Source organism: Saccoglossus kowalevskii, chromosome 3, assembly GCF_978046115.1.
Source record: "Saccoglossus kowalevskii chromosome 3, keSacKowa6.1, whole genome shotgun sequence".
In the NCBI taxonomy this organism is placed as follows: Eukaryota; Metazoa; Hemichordata; class Enteropneusta; family Harrimaniidae; genus Saccoglossus; species Saccoglossus kowalevskii.
This window is the reverse complement of record NC_140643.1, coordinates 39,307,019-39,335,016: the sequence shown is the minus strand read 5'-3', so window position 1 is coordinate 39,335,016 and position 27,998 is coordinate 39,307,019. Positions and strand designations below refer to the sequence as shown.

Here is a 27,998-nt window from a genome sequence, read left to right as displayed (position 1 = left end):
CTCTTCCATTTCCCCCAATTCAAACAATTCCACGTGATTTATCAGATCGTGCCCAATAATTATGGACTTGAGAATACTTCACATTGCTGTATTTTCAGGTAAGTAAAGTTTGGCTATACGACATGTATGAAATACACCAACATGCTGCATATATAGCATTGCTGAAATTATTTTTGTTTTAAATTCTCTAGTCATGATAGGAATCTCTGACAGTCAGATTTACCACCCACCCTGCCCGACATCGATGGTGGATTTGCCGATGTGGTTAAGCGGCGCTCAATTAATATGTGACAGAGAATTAATCACCCAGTTAAGAATCAGCCAGGAAGATTGCGTGTAAGTATGGTCTAATTCACCTACCCTAAATATTATATAAATATTGGGTGTCATTCAAGACAACTGTAAGTAAGTATGGTCTAATTCACCTACCCTAAATACTAGATAAAATATTGGGTGTCATTCAAGACAACTGTAAGTAAGTATGGTCTAATTCACCTACCCTAAACACTAGATAAAATATTGGTGTCATTCAAGACAACTGTAAGTAAGTATGGTCTAATTCACCTACCCTAAATACTAGATAAAATATTGGGTATCATTCAAGACAACTGTAAGTAAGTATGGTCTAATTCACCTACCCTAAATACTAGATAAAATATTGGGTGTCATTCAAGACAACTGTAAGTAAGTATGTTCTAATTCACCTACCCTAAATACTATATAAAAAACTGGATGTCAGTCAAGACAACTGTAAGTAAGTATGGTCTAATTCACCCACCCTAAACACTAGGTAAAATATTGGGTGTCATTCAAGACAACTGTAAGTAAGTATGGTCTAATTCACCTACCCTAAATATTATATAAAAAACTGGATGTCAGTCAAGACAACTGTAAGTAAGTATGGTCTAATTCACCTACCCTAAACACTAGATAAAAAACTGGATGTCAGTCAAGACAACTGTAAGTAAGTATGGTCTAATTCACCTACCCTAAACACTAGATAAAATATTGGGTGTCATTCAAGACAACTGTAAGTAAGTATGGTGCAATTCATCTACCCTAAATACTATATAAAAAACTGGATGTCAGTCAAGACAACTGTAAGTAAGTATGGTCTAATTCACCTACCCTAAACACTAGGTAAAATATTGGGTGTCATTCAAGACAACTGTAAGTAAGTATGGTCTAATTCACCTACCCTAAATACTATATAAAAAACTGGATGTCAGTCAAGACAACTGTAAGTAAGTATGGTCTAATTCACCTACCCTAAACACTAGGTAAAATATTGGGTGTCATTCAAGACAACTGTAAGTAAGTATGGTCTAATTCACCTACCCTAAACACTAGATAAAATATTGGGTGTCATTCAAGACAACTGTAAGTAAGTATGGTCTAATTCACCTACCCTAAATACTATATAAAAAACTGGATGTCAGTCAAGACAACTGTAAGTAAGTATGGTCTAATTCACCTACCCTAAATACTAGATACATATTGGGTGTCATTCAAGACAACTTTAAGAAAGTATGGTCTAATTCACCTACCCTAAATACTATATAAAATATTGGGTATCATTCAACACAACTGTAAGTAAGTATGGTGTAATTCACCTACCCTAAATACTAAATAAAATATTGGGTGTCATTCAAGACAACTGTAAGTAAGTATGGTCTAATTCACCTACCCTAAATACTAGATAAAATATTGGGTGTCATTCAAGACAACTGTAAGTAAGTATGGTCTAATTCACCTACCCTAAACACTAGATAAAATATTGGGTGTCATTCAAGACAACTGTAAGTAAGTATGGTGCAATTCACCTACCCTAAATACTAGATAAAATATTGGGTGTCATTCAAGACAACTGTAAGTATGGTGTAATTCACCTACCCTAATACTATATAAAAAACTGGATGTCAGTCAAGACAACTGTAAGTAAGTATGGTCTAATTCACCTACCCTAAACACTAGGTAAAATATTGGGTGTCATTCAAGACAACTGTAAGTAAGTATGGTCTAATTCACCTACCCTAAAAACTAGATAAAATATTGGGTGTCATTCAAGACAACTGTAAGTAAGTATGGTCTAATTCACCTACCCTAAACACTAGATAAAATATTGGGTGTCAGTCAAGACAACTCTAAGTAAGTATGGTCTAATTCACCTACCCTAAACACTAGATAAAATATTGGGTGTCATTCAAGACAACTCTAAGTAAGTATGGTCTAATTCACCTACCCTAAACACTAGATAAAATATTGGGTGTCATTCAAGACAACTGTAAGTAAGTATGGTCTAATTCACCTACCCTAAACACTAGATAAAATATTGGGTGTCATTCAAGACAACTGTAAGTAAGTATGGTCTAATTCACCTACCCTAAATACTAGATAAAATATTGGGTATCATTCAAGACAACTGTAAGTAAGTATGGTCTAATTCACCTACCCTAAACACTAGATAAAATATTGGGTGTCATTCAAGACAACTCTAAGTAAGTATGGTCTAATTCACCTACCCTAAACACTAGATAAAATATTGGGTGTCATTCAAGACAACTGTAAGTAAGTATGGTCTAATTCACCTACCCTAAATATTATATAAAAAACTGGATGTCAGTCAAGACAACTGTAAGTAAGTATGGTCTAATTCACCTACCCTAAACACTAGATAAAAAACTGGATGTCAGTCAAGACAACTGTAAGTAAGTATGGTCTAATTCACCTACCCTAAACACTAGATAAAATATTGGGTGTCATTCAAGACAACTGTAAGTAAGTATGGTGCAATTCATCTACCCTAAATACTATATAAAAAACTGGATGTCAGTCAAGACAACTGTAAGTAAGTATGGTCTAATTCACCTACCCTAAACACTAGGTAAAATATTGGGTGTCATTCAAGACAACTGTAAGTAAGTATGGTCTAATTCACCTACCCTAAATACTATATAAAAAACTGGATGTCAGTCAAGACAACTGTAAGTAAGTATGGTCTAATTCACCTACCCTAAACACTAGGTAAAATATTGGGTGTCATTCAAGACAACTGTAAGTAAGTATGGTCTAATTCACCTACCCTAAACACTAGATAAAATATTGGGTGTCATTCAAGACAACTGTAAGTAAGTATGGTCTAATTCACCTACCCTAAATACTATATAAAAAACTGGATGTCAGTCAAGACAACTGTAAGTAAGTATGGTCTAATTCACCTACCCTAAATACTAGATACATATTGGGTGTCATTCAAGACAACTTTAAGAAAGTATGGTCTAATTCACCTACCCTAAATACTATATAAAATATTGGGTGTCATTCAAGACAACTGTAAGTAAGTATGGTCTAATTCACCTACCCTAAACACTAGATAAAATATTGGGTGTCATTCAAGACAACTCTAAGTAAGTATGGTCTAATTCACCTACCCTAAACACTAGATAAAATATTGGGTGTCATTCAAGACAACTGTAAGTAAGTATGGTCTAATTCACCTACCCTAAACACTAGATAAAATATTGGGTGTCATTCAAGACAACTGTAAGTAAGTATGGTCTAATTCACCTACCCTAAATACTAGATAAAATATTGGGTATCATTCAAGACAACTGTAAGTAAGTATGGTCTAATTCACCTACCCTAAACACTAGATAAAATATTGGGTGTCATTCAAGACAACTCTAAGTAAGTATGGTCTAATTCACCTACCCTAAACACTAGATAAAATATTGGGTGTCATTCAAGACAACTGTAAGTAAGTATGGTCTAATTCACCTACCCTAAATACTAGATAAAATATTGGGTATCATTCAAGACAACTGTAAGTAAGTATGGTCTAATTCACCTACCCTAAATACTAGATAAAATATTGGGTGTCATACAAGACAACTGTGAGTAAGTATGGTCTAATTCACCTACCCTAAATACTAGATAAAATATGGGTATCATTCAAGACAACTGTGAGTAAGTATGGTCTAATTCACCTACCCTAAATACTAGATAAAATATTGGGTATCATTCAAGACAACTGTAAGTAAGTATGGTCTAATTCACCTATCCTAAATACTAAATGCATATATTGGGTGTAAGTAAGTATGGTCTAATTCACCTACCCTAAATACTAGATAAAATATTGGGTGTCATTCAAGACAACTGTAAGTAAGTATGGTCTAATTCACCTATCCTAAATACTAAATGCATATATTGGGTGTAAGTAAGTATGGTCTAATTCACCTACCCTAAATACTAGATAAAATATTGGGTGTCATTCAAGACAACTGTAAGTAAGTATGGTCTAATTCACCTATCCTAAATACTAAATACATATATTGGGTGTCATTCAAGACAACTGTAAGTAAGTATGGTCTAATTCACCTACCCTAAACACTAGATAAAATATTGGGTATCTTTCAAGACAACTGTAAGTAAGTATGGTCTAATTCACCTACCCTAAACACTAGATAAAATATTGGGTGTCATTCAAGACAACTGTAAGTAAGTATGGTCTAATTCACCTACCGTAAACACTAGATAAAATATTGGGTGTCATTCAAGACAACTGTAAGTAAGTATGGTCTAATTCACCTACCCTAAAAACTAGATAAAATATTGGGTATCTTTCAAGACAACTGTAAGTAAGTATGGTCTAATTCACCTACCCTAAACACTAAATACATATATTGGGTGTCATTCAAGACAACTGTAAGTAAGTATGGTCTAATTCACCTACCCTAAACACTAGATAAAATATTGGGTATCTTTCAAGACAACTGTAAGTAAGTATGGTCTAATTCACCTACCCTAAACACTAGATAAAATATTGGGTGTCATTCAAGACAACTGTAAGTAAGTATGGTCTAATTCACCTACCGTAAACACTAGATAAAATATTGGGTGTCATTCAAGACAACTGTAAGTAAGTATGGTCTAATTCACCTACCCTAAACACTAGATAAAATATTGGGTGTCATTCAAGACAACTGTAAGTAAGTATGGTCTAATTCACCTACCGTAAACACTAGATAAAATATTGGGTGTCATTCAAGACAACTGTAAGTAAGTATGGTCTAATTCACCTACCCTAAACACTAGATAAAATATTGGGTATCTTTCAAGACAACTGTAAGTAAGTATGGTCTAATTCACCTACCCTAAACACTAGATAAAATATTGGGTGTCATTCAAGACAACTGTAAGTAAGTATGGTCTAATTCACCTACCGTAAACACTAGATAAAATATTGGGTGTCATTCAAGACAACTGTAAGTAAGTATGGTCTAATTCACCTACCGTAAACACTAGATAAAATATTGGGTGCCAGTCAAGACAACTGTAAGTAAGTATGGTCTAATTCACCTACCCTAAACACTAGATAAAATATTGGGTGTCATTCAAGACAACTGTAAGTAAGTATGGTGCAATTCACCTACCCTAAACACTAGGTAAAATATTGGGTGTCATTCAAGACAACTGTAAGTAAGTATGGTCTAATTCACCTACCCTAAACACTAGGTAAAATATTGGGTGTCATTCAAGACAACTGTAAGTAAGTATGGTCTAATTCACCTACCCTAAAAACTAGATAAAATATTGGGTGTCATTCAAGACAACTCTAAGTAAGTATGGTCTAATTCACCTACCATAAATACTAGATAAAATATTGGATGTCATTCAAGACAACTGTAAGTAAGTATGGTCTAATTCACCTACCCTAAAAACTAGATAAAATATTGGGTGTCATTCAAGACAACTCTAAGTAAGTATGGTCTAATTCACCTACCATAAATACTAGATAAAATATTGGATGTCATTCAAGACAACTGTAAGTAAGTATGGTCTAATTCACCTACCCTAAACACTAGATAAAATATTGGGTGTCATTCAAGACAACTGTAAGTAAATATGGTGTAATTCACCTACCCTAAACACTAGATAAAATATTGGATGTAAGTCAAGACAACTGTAAGTAAGTATGGTCTAATTCACCTACCCTAAACACTAGATAAAATATTGGGTATCATTCAAGACAACTGTGAGTAAGTATGGTCTAATTCACCTACCCTAAATACTAGATAAAATATTGGGTGTCATTCAAGACAACTGTAAGTAAGTATGGTCTAATTCACCTATCCTAAATACTAAATACATATATTGGGTGTCATTCAAGACAACTGTAAGTAAGTATGGTCTAATTCACCTACCCTAAATACTAGATAAAATATTGGGTGTCATTCAAGACAACTGTAAGTAAGTATGGTCTAATTCACCTATCCTAAATACTAAATACATATATTGGGTGTCATTCAAGACAACTGTAAGTAAGTATGGTCTAATTCACCTACCCTAAACACTAGATAAAATATTGGGTATCTTTCAAGACAACTGTAAGTAAGTATGGTCTAATTCACCTACCGTAAACACTAGATAAAATATTGGGTGTCATTCAAGACAACTGTAAGTAAGTATGGTCTAATTCACCTACCCTAAACACTAGATAAAATATTGGGTGTCATTCAAGACAACTGTAAGTAAGTATGGTCTAATTCACCTACCCTAAAAACTAGATAAAATATTGGGTGTCATTCAAGACAACTGTAAGTAAGTATGGTCTAATTCACCTACCCTAAATACTAGATAAAATATTGGGTGTCATTCAAGACAACTGTAAGTAAGTAAGTATGGTCTAATTCACCTACCCTAAACACTAGATAAAATATTGGGTGTCAGTCAAGACAACTGTAAGTAAGTATGGTCTAATTCACCTACACTAAATACTAGATAAAATATTGGGTATCATTCAAGACAACTGTAAGTAAGTATGGTGTAATTCACCTACCCTAAATACTAGATAAAATATTGGATGTCAGTCAAGACAGCTGTAAGTAAGTATGGTCTAATTCACCTACCCTAAATACTAGATACATATTGGGTGTCATTCAAGACAACTTTAAGAAAGTATGGTCTAATTCACCTACCCTAAATACTATATAAAAAACTGGATGTCAGTCAAGACAACTGTAAGTAAGTATGGTCTAATTCACCTACCCTAAATACTAGATACATATTGGGTTTCAGTCAAGACAACTGTAAGTAAGTATGGTATAATTCACCTACCCTAAATACTAGATAAATATTGGGTATCATTGAAGACAACTGTAAGTAAGTATGGTCTAATTCACCTACCCTAAACACTAGATAAAATATTGGGTATCATTCAAGACAACTGTAAGTAAGTATGGTCTAATTCACCTACCCTAAACACTAGATAAAATATTGGGTGTTATTCAAGACAACTCTAAGTAAGTATGGTCTAATTCACCTACCCTAAATACTAGATAAATATTGGGTATCATTCAAGACAACTGTAATTAAGTATGGTCTAATTCACCTACCCTAAACACGAGATAAAATATTGGGTGTCATTGAAGACAACTGTAAGTAAGTATGGTCTAATTCACCTACCCTAAATACTAGATAAAATATTGGGTGTCATTCAAGACAACTGTAAGTAAGTATGGTCTAATTCACCTATCCTAAATACTAAATACATATATTGGGTGTCATTCAAGACAACTGTAAGTAAGTATGGTCTAATTTACCTACCCTAAACACTAGATAAAATATTGGGTATCATTCAAGACAACTGTAATTAAGTATGGTCTAATTCACCTACCCTAAACACTAGATAAAATATTGGGTGTCATTCAAGACAACTGTAAGTAAGTATGGTCTAATTCACCTACCCTAAACACTAGATAAAATATTGGGTGTCATTCAAGACAACTGTAAGTAAGTATGGTCTAATTCACCTACACTAAATACTAGATAAAATATTGGGTGTCATTCAAGACAACTGTAAGTAAGTATGGTCTAATTCACCTACCCTAAACACTAGATAAAATATTGGGTGTCATTCAAGACAACTGTAAGTAAGTATTGTCTAATTCACCTACCCTAAATACTATATAAAAAACTGGATGTCAGTCAAGACAACTGTAAGTAAGTATGGTCTAATTCACCTACCCTAAATACTAGATACATATTGGGTGTCAGTCAAGACAACTGTAAGTAAGTATGGTCTAATTCACCTACCCTAAACACTAGATAAAATATGGGTGTCATACAAGACAACTGTAAGTAAGTATGGTCTAATTCACCTACCCTAAATACTAGGTGAAATATTGGGTGTCATTCAAGACAACTGTAAGTAAGTATGGTCTAATACACCTACCCTAAATACTAGATAAAATATTGGGTATCATTCAAGACAACTGTAAGTAAGTATGGTGTAATTCACCTACCCTAAATACTAGATAAAATATTGGGTATTATTCAAGACAACTGTAAGTAAATATGGTGTAATTCACCTACCCTAAATTCTATATAAAATATTGGGTATCATTCAAGACAACTGTAAGTAAGTATGGTCTAATTCACCTACCCTAAATACGAGATAAAATATTGGGTATCATTCAAGACAACTGTAAGTAAGTATGGTGTAATTCACCTACCCTAAATACTAGATAAAATATTGGGTGTCATTCAAGACAACTGTAAGTAAGTATGGTGCAATTCACCTACCCTAAATACTAGATAAAATATTGGGTGTCATTCAAAACAACTGTAAGTAAGTATGGTCTAATTCACCTACCCTAAATACTATTTAAAAAACTGGATGCCAGTCAAGACAACTGTAAGTAAGTATGGTCTAATTCACCTACCCGAAACACTAGATAAAATATTGGGTGTCATTCAAGACAACTGTAAGTAAGTATGGTCTAATTCACCTACCCTAAACACTAGATAAAATATTGGGTGTCATTCAAGACAACTGTAAGTAAGTATGTTCTAATTCACCTACCCTAAACACTAGATAAAATATTGGGTGTCATTCAAGACAACTGTAAGTAAGTATGGTGCCATTCACCTACCCTAAATACTAGATAAAATATTGGGTGTCATTCAAAACAACTGTAAGTAAGTATGGTCTAATTCACCTACCCTAAATACTATATAAAAAACTGGATGCCAGTCAAGACAACTGTAAGTAAGTATGGTCTAATTCACCTACCCTAAACACTAGATAAAATATTGGGTGTCATTCAAGACAACTGTAAGTAAGTATGGTCTAATTCACCTACCCTAAACACTAGATAAAATATTGGGTGTCAGTCAAGACAACTGTAAGTAAGTATGGTCTAATTCACCTATCCTAAATACTAGATAAAATATTGGGTGTCATTCAAGACAACTGTAAGTAAGTATGGTCTAATTCACCTACCCTAAATACTATATAAAAAACTGGATGTCAGTCAAGACAACTGTAAGTAAGTATGGTCTAATTCACCTACCCTAAATACTAGATAAAATATTGGGTATCATTGAAGACAACTGTAAGTAAGTATGGTCTAATTCACCTACCCTAAACACTAGATACAATATTGGGTGTCAGTCAAGACAACTGTAAGTAAGTATGGTCTAATTCACCTACCCTAAACACTAGATAAAATATGGGTGTCATACAAGACAACTGTAAGTAAGTATGGTCTAATTCACCTACCCTAAACACTAGATAAAATATTGGGTGTCAGTCAAGACAACTGTAAGTAAGTATGGTCTAATTCACCTACCCTAAATACTAGATAAAATATTGGATGTCAGTCAAGACAACTGTAAGTAAGTATGGTCTAATTCACCTACCCTAAATACTAGATACATATTGGGTGTCATTCAAGACAACTTTAAGAAAGTATGGTCTAATTCACCTACCCTAAATACTATATAAAATATTGGGTATCATTCAACACAACTGTAAGTAAGTATGGTGTAATTCACCTACCCTAAATACTAAATAAAATATTGGGTGTCATTCAAGACAACTGTAAGTAAGTATGGTCTAATTCACCTACCCTAAACACTAGATAAAATATTGGGTGTCATTCAAGACAACTGTAAGTAAGTATGGTGCAATTCACCTACCCTAAATACTAGATAAAATATTGGGTGTCATTCAAGACAACTGTAAGTATGGTGTAATTCACCTACCCTAATACTATATAAAAAACTGGATGCCAGTCAAGACAACTGTAAGTAAGTATGGTCTAATTCACCTACCCGAAACACTAGATAAAATATTGGGTGTCATTCAAGACAACTGTAAGTAAGTATGGTCTAATTCACCTATCCTAAACACTAGATAAAATATTGGGTGTCATTCAAGACAACTGTAAGTAAGTATGGTCTAATTCACCTACCCTAAACACTAGATAAAATATTGGGTGTCATTCAAGACAACTGTAAGTAAGTATGGTCTAATTCACCTACCCTAAACACTAGATAAAATATTGGGTGTCATTCAAGACAACTGTAAGTAAGTATGTTCTAATTCACCTACCCTAAACACTAGATAAAATATTGGGTGTCATTCAAGACAACTGTAAGTAAGTATGGTGCAATTCACCTACCCTAAATACTAGATAAAATATTGGGTGTCATTCAAAACAACTGTAAGTAAGTATGGTCTAATTCACCTACCCTAAATACTATATAAAAAACTGGATACCAGTCAAGACAACTGTAAGTAAGTATGGTCTAATTCACCTACCCTAAACACTAGATAAAATATTGGGTGTCATTCAAGACAACTGTAAGTAAGTATGGTCTAATTCACCTACCCTAAACACTAGATAAAATATTGGGTGTCAGTCAAGACAACTGTAAGTAAGTATGGTCTAATTCACCTATCCTAAATACTAGATAAAATATTGGGTGTCATTCAAGACAACTGTAAGTAAGTATGGTCTAATTCACCTACCCTAAATACTATATAAAAAACTGGATGTCAGTCAAGACAACTGTAAGTAAGTATGGTCTAATTCACCTACCCTAAATACTAGATAAAATATTGGGTATCATTGAAGACAACTGTAAGTAAGTATGGTCTAATTCACCTACCCTAAACACTAGATAAAATATTGGGTGTCAGTCAAGACAACTGTAAGTAAGTATGGTCTAATTCACCTACCCTAAACACTAGATAAAATATGGGTGTCATACAAGACAACTGTAAGTAAGTATGGTCTAATTCACCTACCCTAAATACTAGGTAAAATATTGGGTGTCATTCAAGACAACTGTAAGTAAGTATGGTCTAATTCACCTACCCTAAATACTAGATAAAATATTGGATGTCAGTCAAGACAACTGTAAGTAAGTATGGTCTAATTCACCTACCCTAAATACTAGATACATATTGGGTGTCATTCAAGACAACTTTAAGAAAGTATGGTCTAATTCACCTACCCTAAATACTAGATAAAATATTGGATGTCATTCAAGACAACTGTAAGTAAGTATGGTCTAATTCACCTACCCTAAATACTAAATAAAATATTGGGTGTCATTCAAGACAACTGTAAGTAAGTATGGTCTAATTCACCTACCCTAAACACTAGATAAAATATTGGGTGTCATTCAAGACAACTGTAAGTAAGTATGGTGCAATTCACCTACCCTAAATACTAGATAAAATATTGGGTGTCATTCAAGACAACTGTAAGTATGGTGTAATTCACCTACCCTAATACTATATAAAAAACTGGATGTCAGTCAAGACAACTGTAAGTAAGTATGGTCTAATTCACCTACCCTAAATATTAGATAAAATATTGGGTATCATTCAACACAACTGTAAGTAAGTATGGCCTAATTCACCTACCCTAAATACTATATAAAAAACTGGATGTCAGTCAAGACAACTGTAAGTAAATATGGTGTAATTCACCTACCCTAAATACTAGATAAAATATTGGGTGTCATTCAAGACAACTGTAAGTAAGTATGGTCTAATTCACCTACCCTAAACACTAGGTAAAATATTGGGTGTCATTCAAGACAACTGTAAGTAAGTATGGTCTAATTCACCTACCCTAAAAACTAGATAAAATATTGGGTGTCATTCAAGACAACTCTAAGTAAGTATGGTCTAATTCACCTACCATAAATACTAGATAAATATTGGGTATCATTCAAGACAACTGTAAGTAAGTATGGTCTAATTCGCCTACCCTAAACACTAGATAAAATATTGGATGTCATTCAAGACAACTGTAAGTAAGTATGGTCTAATTCACCTACCCTAAACACTAGATAAAATATTGGGTATTATTCAAGACAACTGTAAGTAAGTATGGTCTAATTCACCTACCCGAAACACTAGATAAAATATTGGGTATCATTCAAGACAACTGTAATTAAGTATGGTCTAATTCACCTACCCTAAACACTAGATAAAATATTGGGTGTCATTCAAGACAACTGTAAGTAAGTATGGTCTAATTCACCTACCCTAAACACTAGATAAAATATTGGGTGTCATTCAAGACAACTGTAAGTAAGTATGGTCTAATTCACCTACCCTAAATACTAGATAAAATATTGGGTGTCATTCAAGACAACTGTAAGTAAGTATGGTCTAATTCACCTACCCTAAACACTAGATAAAATATTGGGTGTCATTCAAGACAACTGTAAGTAAGTATGGTCTAATTCACCTACCATAAATACTAGATAAATATTGGGTATCATTCAAGACAACTGTAAGTAAGTATGGTCTAATTCGCCTACCCTAAACACTAGATAAAATATTGGGTGTCATTCAAGACAACTGTAAGTAAGTATGGTCTAATTCACCTACCCTAAAAACTAGATAAAATATTGGGTGTCATTCAAGACAACTCTAAGTAAGTATGGTGTAATTCACCTACCCTAAACACTAGATAAAATATTGGGTATCATTCAAGACAACTGTAAGTAAGTATGGTGTAATTCACCTACCCTAAATACTAGATAAAATATTGGGTGTCATTCAAGACAACTCTAAGTAAGTATGGTCTAATTCACCTACCCTAAATACTAGATAAATATTGGGTATCATTCAAGACAACTGTAAGTAAGTATGGTCTAATTCGCCTACCCTAAACACTAGATAAAATATTGGGTGTCATTCAAGACAACTGTAAGTAAGTATGGTGTAATTCACCTACCCTAAATACTAGATAAAATATTGGGTGTCATTCAAGACAACTCTAAGTAAGTATGGTCTAATTCACCTACCCTAAACACTAGATAAAATATTGGGTGTCATTCAAGACAACTGTAAGTAAGTATGGTCTAATTCACCTACCCTAAATACTAGATAAAATATTGGGTGTCATTCAAGACAACTGTAAGTAAGTATGGTCTAATTCACCTACCCTAAACACTAGATAAAATATTGGGTGTCATTCAAGACAACTGTAAGTAAGTATGGTGTAATTCACCTACCCTAAACACTAGATAAAATATTGGGTGTCATTCAAGACAACTCTAAGTAAGTATGGTCTAATTCACCTACCCTAAATACTAGATAAATATTGGGTATCATTCAAGACAACTGTAATTAAGTATGGTCTAATTCACCTACCCTAAACACTAGATAAAATATTGGGTGTCATTCAAGACAACTGTAAGTAAGTATGGTCTAATTCACCTACCCTAAACACTAGATAAAATATTGGGTATCATTCAAGACAAATGTAATTAAGTATGGTCTAATTCACCTACCCTAAACACTAGATAAAATATTGGGTGTCATTCAAGACAACTGTAAGTAAGTATGGTCTAATTCACCTACCCTAAACACTAGATAAAATATTGGGTGTCATTCAAGACAACTGTAAGTAAGTATGGTGTAATTCACCTACCCTAAACACTAGATAAAATATTGGGTGTCATTCAAGACAACTCTAAGTAAGTATGGTCTAATTCACCTACCCTAAATACTAGATAAATATTGGGTATCATTCAAGACAACTGTAATTAAGTATGGTCTAATTCACCTACCCTAAACACTAGATAAAATATTGGGTGTCATTCAAGACAACTGTAAGTAAGTATGGTCTAATTCACCTACCCTAAATACTAGATAAAATATTGGGTGTCATTCAAGACAACTGTAAGTAAGTATGGTCTAATTCACCTATCCTAAATACTAAATACATATATTGGGTGTCATCCAAGACAACTGTAAGTAAGTATGTTCTAATTCACCTACCCTAAACACTAGATAAAATATTGGGTATCATTCAAGACAACTGTAAGTAAGTATGGTCTAATTCACCTACCCTAAACACTAGATAAAATATTGGATGTCATTCAAGACAACTGTAAGTAAGTATGGTCTAATTCACCTACCCGAAACACTAGATAAAATATTGGGTATCATTCAAGACAACTGTAATTAAGTATGGTCTAATTCACCTACCCTAAACACTAGATAAAATATTGGGTGTCATTCAAGACAACTGTAAGTAAGTATGGTCTAATTCACCTACCCTAAACACTAGATAAAATATTGGGTGTCATTCAAGACAACTGTAAGTAAGTATGGTCTAATTCACCTACCCTAAATACTAGATAAAATATTGGGTATCATTCAAGACAACTGTGAGTAAGTATGGTCTAATTCACCTACCCTAAATACTAGATAAAATATTGGGTATCATTCAAGACAACTGTAAGTAAGTATGGTCTAATTCACCTATCCTAAATACTAAATGCATATATTGGGTGTAAGTAAGTATGGTCTAATTCACCTACCCTAAATACTAGATAAAATATTGGGTGTCATTCAAGACAACTGTAAGTAAGTATGGTCTAATTCACCTATCCTAAATACTAAATACATATATTGGGTGTCATTCAAGACAACTGTAAGTAAGTATGGTCTAATTCACCTACCCTAAACACTAGATAAAATATTGGGTATCTTTCAAGACAACTGTAAGTAAGTATGGTCTAATTCACCTACCCTAAACACTAGATAAAATATTGGGTGTCATTCAAGACAACTGTAAGTAAGTATGGTCTAATTCACCTACCCTAAACACTAGGTAAAATATTGGGTGTCATTCAAGACAACTGTAAGTAAGTATGGTCTAATTCACCTACCCTAAAAACTAGATAAAATATTGGGTGTCATTCAAGACAACTCTAAGTAAGTATGGTCTAATTCACCTACCATAAATACTAGATAAATATTGGGTATCATTCAAGACAACTGTAAGTAAGTATGGTCTAATTCGCCTACCCTAAACACTAGATAAAATATTGGGTATCATTCAAGACAACTGTGAGTAAGTATGGTCTAATTCACCTACCCTAAATACTAGATAAAATATTGGGTGTCATTCAAGACAACTGTAAGTAAGTATGGTCTAATTCACCTATCCTAAATACTAAATACATATATTGGGTGTCATTCAAGACAACTGTAAGTAAGTATGGTCTAATTCACCTACCCTAAACACTAGATAAAATATTAGGTGTCATTCAAGACAACTGTAAGTAAGTATGGTCTAATTCACCTATCCTAAATACTAAATACATATATTGGGTGTCATTCAAGACAACTGTAAGTAAGTATGGTCTAATTCACCTACCCTAAACACTAGATAAAATATTGGGTATCTTTCAAGACAACTGTAAGTAAGTATGGTCTAATTCACCTACCGTAAACACTAGATAAAATATTGGGTGTCATTCAAGACAACTGTAAGTAAGTATGGTCTAATTCACCTACCCTAAATACTAGATAAAATATTGGGTGTCATTCAAGACAACTGTAAGTAAGTATGGTCTAATTCACCTACCCTAAATACTAGATAAAATATTGGGTGTCATTCAAGACAACTGTAAGTAAGTATGGTCTAATTCACCTACCCTAAACACTAGATAAAATATTGGGTGTCATTCAAGACAACTGTAAGTAAGTATGGTCTAATTCACCTACCCTAAATACTAGATAAAATATTGGGTGTCATTCAAGACAACTGTAAGTAAGTATGGTCTAATTCACCTACCCTAAACACGAGATAAAATATTGGATGTCAGTCAAGACAACTGTAAGTAAGTATGGTCTAATTCACCTACCCTAAATACTAGATACATATTGGGTGTCATTCAAGACAACTTTAAGAAAGTATGGTCTAATTCACCTACCCTAAATACTATATAAAAAACTGGATGTCAGTCAAGACAACTGTAAGTAAGTATGGTCTAATTCACCTACCCTAAATACTAGATACATATTGGGTTTCAGTCAAGACAACTGTAAGTAAGTATGGTATAATTCACCTACCCTAAATACTAGATAAATATTGGGTATCATTGAAGACAACTGTAAGTAAGTATGGTCTAATTCACCTACCCTAAACACTAGATAAAATATTGGGTATCATTCAAGACAACTGTAAGTAAGTATGGTCTAATTCACCTACCCTAAACACTAGATAAAATATTGGGTGTTATTCAAGACAACTCTAAGTAAGTATGGTCTAATTCACCTACCCTAAATACTAGATAAATATTGGGTATCATTCAAGACAACTGTAATTAAGTATGGTCTAATTCACCTACCCTAAACACGAGATAAAATATTGGGTGTCATTGAAGACAACTGTAAGTAAGTATGGTCTAATTCACCTACCCTAAATACTAGATAAAATATTGGGTGTCATTGAAGACAACTGTAAGTAAGTATGGTCTAATTCACCTACCCTAAACACTAGATAAAATATTGGGTATTATTCAAGACAACTGTAAGTAAGTATGGTCTAATTCACCTACCCGAAACACTAGATAAAATATTGGGTATCATTCAAGACAACTGTAATTAAGTATGGTCTAATTCACCTACCCTAAACACTAGATAAAATATTGGGTGTCATTCAAGACAACTGTAAGTAAGTATGGTCTAATTCACCTACCCTAAACACTAGATAAAATATTGGGTGTCATTCAAGACAACTGTAAGTAAGTATGGTCTAATTCACCTACCCTAAATACTAGATAAAATATTGGGTGTCATTCAAGACAACTGTAAGTAAGTATGGTCTAATTCACCTACCCTAAATACTATATAAAAAACTGGATGTCAGTCAAGACAACTGTAAGTAAGTATGGTCTAATTCACCTACCCTAAATACTAGATACATATTGGGTGTCAGTCAAGACAACTGTAAGTAAGTATGGTCTAATTCACCTACCCTAAACACTAGATAAAATATGGGTGTCATACAAGACAACTGTAAGTAAGTATGGTCTAATTCACCTACCCTAAATACTAGGTGAAATATTGGGTGTCATTCAAGACAACTGTAAGTAAGTATGGTCTAATTCACCTACCCTAAATACTAGATAAAATATTGGGTATCATTCAAGACAACTGTAAGTAAGTATGGTGTAATTCACCTACCCTAAATACTAGATAAAATATTGGGTATTATTCAAGACAACTGTAAGTAAATATGGTGTAATTCACCTACCCTAAATTCTATATAAAATATTGGGTATCATTCAAGACAACTGTAAGTAAGTATGGTCTAATTCGCCAACCCTAAATACTAGATAAATATTGGGTATCATTCAAGACAACTGTAAGTAAGTATGGTGTAATTCACCTATCCTAAATACTAGATAAATATTGGGTATCATTGAAGACAACTGTAAGTAAGTATGGTGCAATTCACCTACCCTAAATACTAGATAAAATATTGGGTGTCATTCAAAACAACTGTAAGTAAGTATGGTCTAATTCACCTACCCTAAATACTATATAAAAAACTGGATGCCAGTCAAGACAACTGTAAGTAAGTATGGTCTAATTCACCTAGCCGAAACACTAGATAAAATATTGGGTGTCATTCAAGACAACTGTAAGTAAGTATGGTCTAATTCACCTACCCTAAACACTAGATAAAATATTGGGTGTTATTCAAGACAACTCTAAGTATGTATGGTCTAATTCACCTACCATAAATACTAGATAAATATTGGGTATCATTCAAGACAACTGTAAGTAAGTATGGTCTAATTCGCCTACCCTAAACACTAGATAAAATATTGGGTATCATTCAAGACAATTGTGAGTAAGTATGGTCTAATTCACCTACCCTAAATACTAGATAAAATATTGGGTGTCATTCAAGACAACTGTAAGTAAGTATGGTCTAATTCACCTATCCTAAATACTAAATACATATATTGGGTGTCATTCAAGACAACTGTAAGTAAGTATGGTCTAATTCACCTACCCTAAATACTAGATAAAATATTGGGTGTCATTCAAGACAACTGTAAGTAAGTATGGTCTAATTCACCTAGCCGAAACACTAGATAAAATATTGGGCGTCATTCAAGACAACTGTAAGTAAGTATGGTCTAATTCACCTACCCTAAACACTAGATAAAATATTGGGTGTCATTCAAGACAACTGTAAGTAAGTATGGTCTAATTCACCTACCCTAAACACTAGATAAAATATTGGGTGTTATTCAAGACAACTCTAAGTAAGTATGGTCTAATTCACCTACCATAAATACTAGATAAATATTGGGTATCATTCAAGACAACTGTAAGTAAGTATGGTCTAATTCGCCTACCCTAAACACTAGATAAAATATTTGGTATCATTCAAGACAATTGTGAGTAAGTATGGTCTAATTCACCTACTCTAAATACTAGATAAAATATTGGGTGTCATTCAAGACAACTGTAAGTAAGTATGGTCTAATTCACCTATCCTAAATACTAAATACATATATTGGGTGTCATTCAAGACAACTGTAAGTAAGTATGGTCTAATTCACCTACCCTAAATACTAGATAAAATATTGGGTGTCATTCAAGACAACTGTAAGTAAGTATGGTCTAATTCACCTATCCTAAATACTAAATACATATATTGGGTGTCATTCAAGACAACTGTAAGTAAGTATGGTCTAATTCACCTACCCTAAACACTAGATAAAATATTGGGTGTCATTCAAGACAACTGTAAGTAAGTATGGTCTAATTCACCTACCCTAAACACTAGATAAAATATTGGGTGTCATTCAAGACAACTGTAAGTAAGTATGGTCTAATTCACCTACCCTAAATACTAGATAAAATATTGGGTGTCATTCAAGACAACTGTAAGTAAGTATGGTCTAATTCACCTATCCTAAATACTAAATACATATATTGGGTGTCATTCAAGACAACTGTAAGTAAGTATGGTCTAATTCACCTACCCTAAACACTAGATAAAATATTGGGTATCATTCAACACAACTGTAAGTAAGTATGGTCTAATTCACCTACCCTAAACACTAGATAAAATATGGGTGTCATTCAAGACAACTGTAAGTAAGTATGGTCTAATTCACCTACCCTAAACACTAGATAAAATATTGGGTGCCATTCAAGACAACTGTAAGTAAGTATGGTCTAATTCACCTACCCTAAACACTAGATAAAATATTGGGTGTCATTCAAGACAACTGTAAGTAAGTATGGTCTAATTCACCTACCCTAAAGACTAGATAAAATATTGGGTGTCATTCAAGACAACTGTAAGTAAGTATGGTCTAATTCACCTACCCTAAACACTAGATAAAATATTGGGTGTCATTCAAGACAACTGTAAGTAAGTATGGTCTAATCCACCTATCCTAAATACTAAATGCATATATTGGGTGTAAGTAAGTATGGTCTAATTCACCTACCCGAAACACTAGGTAAAATATTGGGTGTCATTCAAGACAACTGTAAGTAAGTATGGTCTAATTCACCTACCCTAAATACTAGATAAAATATTGGGTGTCATTCAAGACAACTGTAAGTAAGTATGGTCTAATTCACCTACCCTAAATACTAGATAAAACATTGGGTATCATTCAACACAACTGTAAGTAAGTATGGTCTAATTCACCTACCCTAAACACTAGATAAAATATTGGGTGTCATTCAAGACAACTGTAAGTAAGTATGGTCTAATTCACCTACCCTAAACACTAGATAAAATATTGGGTGCCATTCAAGACAACTGTAAGTAAGTATGGTCTAATTCACCTACCCTAAACACTAGATAAAATATTGGGTGTCATTCAAGACAACTGTAAGTAAGTATGGTCTAATTCACCTACCCTAAAGACTAGATAAAATATTGGGTGTCATTCAAGACAACTGTAAGTAAGTATGGTCTAATTCACCTACCCTAAACACTAGATAAAATATTGGGTGTCATTCAAGACAACTGTAAGTAAGTATGGTCTAATTCACCTACCCTAAATACTAGATAAATATTGGGTATCATTGAAGACAACTGTAAGTAAGTATGGTCTAATTCACCTACCCTAAACACTAGATAAAATATTGGGTATCATTCAAGACAACTGTAAGTAAGTATGGTCTAATCCACCTACCCTAAATACTAGATAAAATATTGGGTGTCATTCAAGACAACTGTAAGTAAGTATGGTCTAATTCACCTACCCTAAATACTAGATAAAATATTGGGTGTCATTCAAGACAACTGTAAGTAAGTATGGTCTAATTCACCTACCCTAAACACTAGATAAAATATTGGGTATCATTCAAGACAACTGTAAGTAAGTATGGTCTAATTCACCTACCCTAAACACTAGATAAAATATTGGGTGTCAGTCAAGACAACTGTAAGTAAGTATGGTCTAATTCACCTACCCTAAATACTAGATAAATATTGGGTATCATTGAAGACAACTGTAAGTAAGTATGGTCTAATTCACCTACCCTAAACACTAGATAAAATATTGGGTATCATTCAAGACAACTGTAAGTAAGTATGGTCTAATTCACCTACCCTAAATACTATATAAAAAACTGGATGTCAGTCAAGACAACTGTAAGTAAGTATGGTCTAATTCACCTACCCTAAATACTAGATAAAATATTGGGTGTCATTCAAGACAACTGTAAGTAAGTATGGTCTAATCCACCTACCCTAAACACTAGATAAAATATTGGGTGTTATTCAAGACAACTCTAAGTAAGTATGGTCTAATTCACCTACCCTAAATACTAGATAAATATTGGGTATCATTCAAGACAACTGTAATTAAGTATGGTCTAATTCACCTACCCTAAACACTAGATAAAATATTGGGTGTCATTCAAGACAACTGTAAGTAAGTATGGTCTAATTCACCTACCCTAAATACTAGATAAAATATTGGGTGTCATTCAAGACAACTGTAAGTAAGTATGGTCTAATTCACCTACCCTAAACACTAGATAAAATATTGGGTGTCATTCAAGACAACTGTAAGTAAGTATGGTCTAATTCACCTATCCTAAATACTAAATACATATATTGGGTGTCATTCAAGACAACTGTAAGTAAGTATGGTCTAATTCACCTACCCTAAACACTAGATAAAATATTGGGTGTCATTCAAGACAACTGTAAGTAAGTATGGTCTAATTCACCTACCCTAAACACTAGATAAAATATTGGGTATCATTCAAGACAACTGTAAGTAAGTATGGTCTAATTCACCTACCCTAAATACTATATAAAAAACTGGATGTCAGTCAAGACAACTGTAAGTAAGTATGGTCTAATTCACCTACCCTAAATACTAGATAAAATATTGGGTGTCATTCAAGACAACTGTAAGTAAGTATGGTCTAATCCACCTACCCTAAACACTAGATAAAATATTGGGTGTTATTCAAGACAACTCTAAGTAAGTATGGTCTAATTCACCTACCCTAAATACTAGATAAATATTGGGTATCATTCAAGACAACTGTAATTAAGTATGGTCTAATTCACCTACCCTAAACACTAGATAAAATATTGGGTGTCATTCAAGACAACTGTAAGTAAGTATGGTCTAATTCACCTACCCTAAATACTAGATAAAATATTGGGTGTCATTCAAGACAACTGTAAGTAAGTATGGTCTAATTCACCTACCCTAAACACTAGATAAAATATTGGGTGTCATTCAAGACAACTGTAAGTAAGTATGGTCTAATTCACCTATCCTAAATACTAAATACATATATTGGGTGTCATTCAAGACAACTGTAAGTAAGTATGGTCTAATTCACCTACCCTAAACACTAGATAAAATATTGGGTGTCATTCAAGACAACTGTAAGTAAGTATGGTCTAATTCACCTACCCTAAACACTAGATAAAATATTGGGTGTCATTCAAGACAACTGTAAGTAAGTATGGTCTAATTCACCTACCCTAAATACTAGATAAAATATTGGGTGTCAGTCAAGACAACTGTAAGTAAGTATGGTCTAATTCACCTACCCTAAACACTAGATAAAATATTGGGTGTCATTCAAGACAACTGTAAGTAAGTATGGTCTAATTCACCTACCCTAAACACTAGATAAAATATTGGGTGTCAGTCAAGACAACTGTAAGTAAGTATGGTCTAATTCACCTACCCTAAACACTAGATAAAATATTGGGTGTCATTCAAGACAACTGTAAGTAAGTATGGTCTAATTCACCTACCCTAAATACTAGATAAAATATTGGGTGTCAGTCAAGACAACTGTAAGTAAGTATGGTCTAATTCACCTACCCTAAACACTAGATAAAATATTGGGTGTCATTCAAGACAACTGTAAGTAAGTATGGTCTAATTCACCTACCCTAAACACTAGATAAAATATTGGGTGTCAGTCAAGACAACTGTAAGTAAGTATGGTCTAATTCACCTACACTAAATACTAGATAAAATATTGGGTATCATTCAAGACAACTGTAAGTAAGTATGGTGTAATTCACCTACCCTAAATACTAGATAAAATATTGGATGTCAGTCAAGACAACTGTAAGTAAGTATGGTCAAATTCACCTACCCTAAATACTAGATAAAATATTGGGTGTCATTCAAGACAACTTTAAGAAAGTATGGTCTAATTCACCTACCCTAAATACTATATAAAAAACTGGATGTCAGTCAAGACAACTGTAATTAAGTATGGTCTAATTCACCTACCCTAAATACCAGATACATATTGGGTGTCAGTCAAGACAACTGTAAGTAAGTATGGTCTAATTCACCTACCCTAAATACTAGATAAATATTGGGTATCATTGAAGACAACTGTAAGTAAGTATGGTCTAATTCACCTACCCTAAACACTAGATAAAATATTGGGTATCATTCAAGACAACTGTAAGTAAGTATGGTCTAATCCACCTACCCTAAACACTAGATAAAATATTGGGTGTTATTCAAGACAACTCTAAGTAAGTATGGTCTAATTCACCTACCCTAAATACTAGATAAATATTGGGTATCATTCAAGACAACTGTAATTAAGTATGGTCTAATTCACCTACCCTAAACACTAGATAAAATATTGGGTGTCATTCAAGACAACTGTAAGTAAGTATGGTCTAATTCACCTACCCTAAATACTAGATAAAATATTGGGTGTCATTCAAGACAACTGTAAGTAAGTATGGTCTAATTCACCTATCCTAAATACTAAATACATATATTGGGTGTCATCCAAGACAACTGTAAGTAAGTATGTTCTAATTCACCTACCCTAAACACTAGATAAAATATTGGGTATCATTCAAGACAACTGTAAGTAAGTATGGTCTAATTCACCTACCCTAAATACTAGATAAAATATTGGGTGTCATTCAAGACAACTGTAAGTAAGTATGGTCTAATTCACCTATCCTAAATACTAAATACATATATTGGGTGTCATCCAAGACAACTGTAAGTAAGTATGTTCTAATTCACCTACCCTAAACACTAGATAAAATATTGGGTATCATTCAAGACAACTGTAAGTAAGTATGGTCTAATTCACCTACCCTAAACACTAGATAAAATATTGGGTGTCATTCAAGACAACTGTAAGTAAGTATGGTCTAATTCACCTACCCTAAATACTAGATAAAATATTGGGTGTCATTCAAGACAACTGTAAGTAAGTATGGTCTAATTCACCTACCCTAAATACTAGATAAAATATTGGGTGTCATTCAAGACAACTGTAAGTAAGTATGGTCTAATTCACCTACCCTAAACACTAGATAAAATATTGGGTGTCATTCAAGACAACTGTAAGTAAGTATGGTCTAATTCACCTACCCTAAATACTAAATACATATATTGGGTGTCATTCAAGACAACTGTAAGTAAGTATGGTCTAATTCACCTACCCTAAACACTAGATAAAATATTGGGTATCATTCAACACAACTGTAAGTAAGTATGGTCTAATTCACCTACCCTAAACACTAGATAAAATATTGGGTGTCATTCAAGACAACTGTAAGTAAGTATGGTCTAATTCACCTACCCTAAACACTAGATAAAATATTGGGTGTCATTCAAGACAACTCTAAGTAAGTATGGTCTAATTCACCTACACTAAATACTAGATAAAATATTGGGTATCATTCAAGACAACTGTAAGTAAGTATGGTGTAATTCACCTACCCTAAATATTAGATAAAATATTGGATGTCAGTCAAGACAACTGTAAGTAAGTATGGTCTAATTCACCTACCCTAAATACTAGATACATATTGGGTGTCATTCAAGACAACTTTAAGAAAGTATGGTCTAATTCACCTACCCTAAATACTATATAAAAAACTGGATGTCAGTCAAGACAACTGTAAGTAAGTATGGTCTAATTCACCTACCCTAAATACTAGATACATATTGGGTGTCAGTCAAGACAACTGTAAGTAAGTATGGTCTAATTCACCTACCCTAAATACTAGATACATATTGGGTGTCAGTCAAGACAACTGTAAGTAAGTATGGTCTAATTCACCTACCCTAAATACTAGATACATATTGGGTGTCATTCAAGACAACTGTAAGTAAGTATGGTCTAATTCACCTACCCTAAATACTATATAAAAAACTGGATGTCAGTCAAGACAACTGTAAGTAAGTATGGTCTAATTCACCTACCCTAAATACTAGATACATATTGGATGTCAGTCAAGACAACTGTAAGTAAGTATGGTGTAATTCACCTACCCTAAATACTAGATAAAATATTGGGTGTCAGTCAAGACAACTGTAAGTAAATACTAGATACATATTGGGTGTCAGTCAAGACAACTTAAATAAGTATGGTCTAATTCACCTACCCTAAATACTATATAGATATTGGGTGTCATTCGTATGTATGGTCTAATTCACCTACCCTAAATACTAGTAAGCAAATAACACCGAATAAACGGCAAGGTAAAGACTATGTCTAATTATAGTAAATACGTACTGCGTGCGTGACTCGAACCGGCGCTCGCGTACGGCACCTAATCGCCTAGCTTCACGCCACTACACGTCTTCCCCTCGGCCACCGGGCATCCCCAAAAAAAGGATGCTTAATAACCGAGCTTATTACGTGCAGAGAACGTGAAACCCGTCCACGCGATACGCGCCACACAGCATGGCCAGAATGCGGCAAAGGCCTTCAGATCTGGCTGTAGTAGGATGGTGAAAGTAATGGTACAGCATTTTAACAGTGAATAAATACTGAGAAATAATTTTTAAACTCATAGTTGCTGTCGACATAGGAAGTAAAGTAAGCAAATAACACCGAATAAACGGCAAGGTAAAGACTATGTCTAATTATAGTAAATACGTACTGCGTGCGTGACTCGAACCGGCGCTCGCGTACGGCACCTAATCGCCTAAATACCCTAAATACCCTAAATACTAGATAGATATTGAGTGTCATTCGTAAGTATGGTCTAATTCACCTACCCTAAATACTAGATACATATTGGTGTCATTTGTAAGTATGGTCTAATTCACCTACCCTAAATACTAGATACATATTGGTGTCATTCGCATGTATGGTCTAATTCACCTACCCTAAATATTAGATAGATATTGAGTGTCATTTGTAAGTATGGTCTAATTCACCTACCCTAAATACTAGATAGATATTGGGTGTCATTCGTAAGTATGGTCTAATTCACCTACCCTAAATACTAGATAGATATTGGGTGTCATTCTTATGTATGGTCTAATTCACCTACCCTAAATACTAGATAGATAATTGGTGTCAGTCGTAAGTATGGTCTAATTCAGCTACCCTAAATACTAGATAGATATTAGGTGTCATTCGTACGTATGGTCTAATTCACCTACCCTAAATACTAGATAGGTATTGGGTGTCATTCAAGACAACTGTATGTAAGTATGGTCTAATTCACCTACCCTAAATACTAGATACATATTGGTGTCATTCGTAAGCATGGTCTAAATCACCTACCCTTAATACTAAATAGATATTGAGTGTCATTCAAGACAACTGTAAGTAAGTATGGTCTAATTCACCTACCCTAAATACTATATAGATATTGGGTGTCATTCAAGGCAACTGTAAGTAAGTATGGTCTAATTCACCTACCCTAAATACTATATAGATATTGGGTGTCATAAGTGATTATGGTCTAATTCAATCTAATTTTCCCTCATTTTGATGGGTGTGAGTATGTATAGTTTATACGATTGATTGCTTACTTTTCACCATATGAAATTTTGATAGCACAATCCTGGTCGTGATCTTAATTAGAATTAACATTGCAACATTTTGACAAACAAATATAATGATAATAACTTTTATGAATGAGACTTAACTACCGACACAATGTCAAACAATGATGATAATAAATTAATGATATATATCATTTTGCAAAGTGCATAAATAAATATGTACTTCATCAAGTATCAATTCAAATAATCATTATGTTTGAACCCTTCTTTATCCAGCCAGAAGGTTGAAGATGTCGAAGTGTGTTTGGAGTCTCGTATAGAAACATGTGCCTCTTCAATTGACATTGTTATGACTGGCATGATGGATCAATTTAGAAATGAGCATCGTCAGCATTTTGTAGACATGTTTTGTGAAGGGATTGTGTCTCCATTTGATGATTTCATGGTACCAAATGATGTGTGTAACCTAGGAGATGAGGGTCTGGCATGTGCTGAATCTGTCCATGCTATCTTCATGGAAAATCCTGTTGATGAAAGACTGTGCGAGTGAGTTCATTCAATTCTAATTCTAGCAACAATGTCTCATCAATATCCTCACAGGATAATGAGTGTGCATTGTAATGTTAAGAGTGTATTTGTTTGAAATATTTATAAACAGTATATCTGACCAAAAGTCTTTCGATGCATCATTTTATGTTTATATTCAGGGAGTTCAATAACTGGATCATGTGCCAAATGAATATTGTACAACAGTCATGTCCATTGGTGGGTTCACAAATGATGCAGGCTGCAGACATGCTGCAGGAAATGAATATATTTTGTACTAGCGGTGTTAGTCCTGGCAGGGAACTCGGTGATGAGACTGTTGATGGTGGTGATGGAGAAGGTGGGACTATTATTGGTAATAGTGATGACACTGGTACTGGGGTTGGTGGAACTGGCGAAAGTGGAGAAGCTGAAACTCTTGCTGAGGGCGGAGATGGTGACTATGGCACCGATGCTGAGTCTGAAGGCAATAGTGGATCGACTAAATCACATTATTCAGTTTATTTCATATATATGCATGTTTCTATATTGTTTTACAGTGTGTTTCAATAGATCATGAGTGAAGCTAAAATTCGGCTATCGATCTATTACTATCCACGTGACTTCGGTATTTCTTATTTCGTCTTCCATCTCTGAGCCCCCATAAACTGTTGTTACAACACTTAATACAATTTGTATTTAAATTACTAAGGACATTTTAAATTTCCATAATGTGTTCTGAACTTTAGTATAATATAGATTGATGAATGAATTTAATTTTCTAATTGAAATATCATTATGCTACCTATAAATGATAAATAATAAGATATCATCATAACAGTCATATTCACATGTTTTTGTGTATTTGTCCAAAGGCACTTTTTACTGTAAACTTGAAATAAAAGGTATTATATATAAACTACTATTCGTCTTATAGTTTTGTGAATTACAGAATCACACATAATTATTCTATAAAGCCGGGCGTTATTAAGTAAAGACATATTATATTATATTATATTATATTATATTATGCTTTTTGGTTCACGGGTAAAATAAAATAAAAGACGATCACGTAACAGTACAAAAACACCTTGGAACCC

The 27,998-nt window shown here is 33.6% G+C and overlaps 1 protein-coding gene across 1 annotated transcript; it reads left to right on the top strand.

Annotated features, from left to right (window-relative positions):
- Window positions 1-13: 13 nt before the first annotated feature.
- On the top strand, window positions 14-27,820 carry LOC146747971 (uncharacterized). Its single transcript, XM_085496598.1, has 4 exons — window positions 14-98; window positions 192-336; window positions 26,650-26,919; window positions 27,081-27,820. The coding sequence occupies exons 1-4, from the start codon at window positions 62-64 to the stop codon at window positions 27,469-27,471; spliced, it is 843 nt and encodes a 280-aa protein (XP_085352724.1). The 5' UTR covers window positions 14-61; the 3' UTR covers window positions 27,472-27,820.
- The last annotated feature ends 178 nt before the right edge of the window (window positions 27,821-27,998 follow it).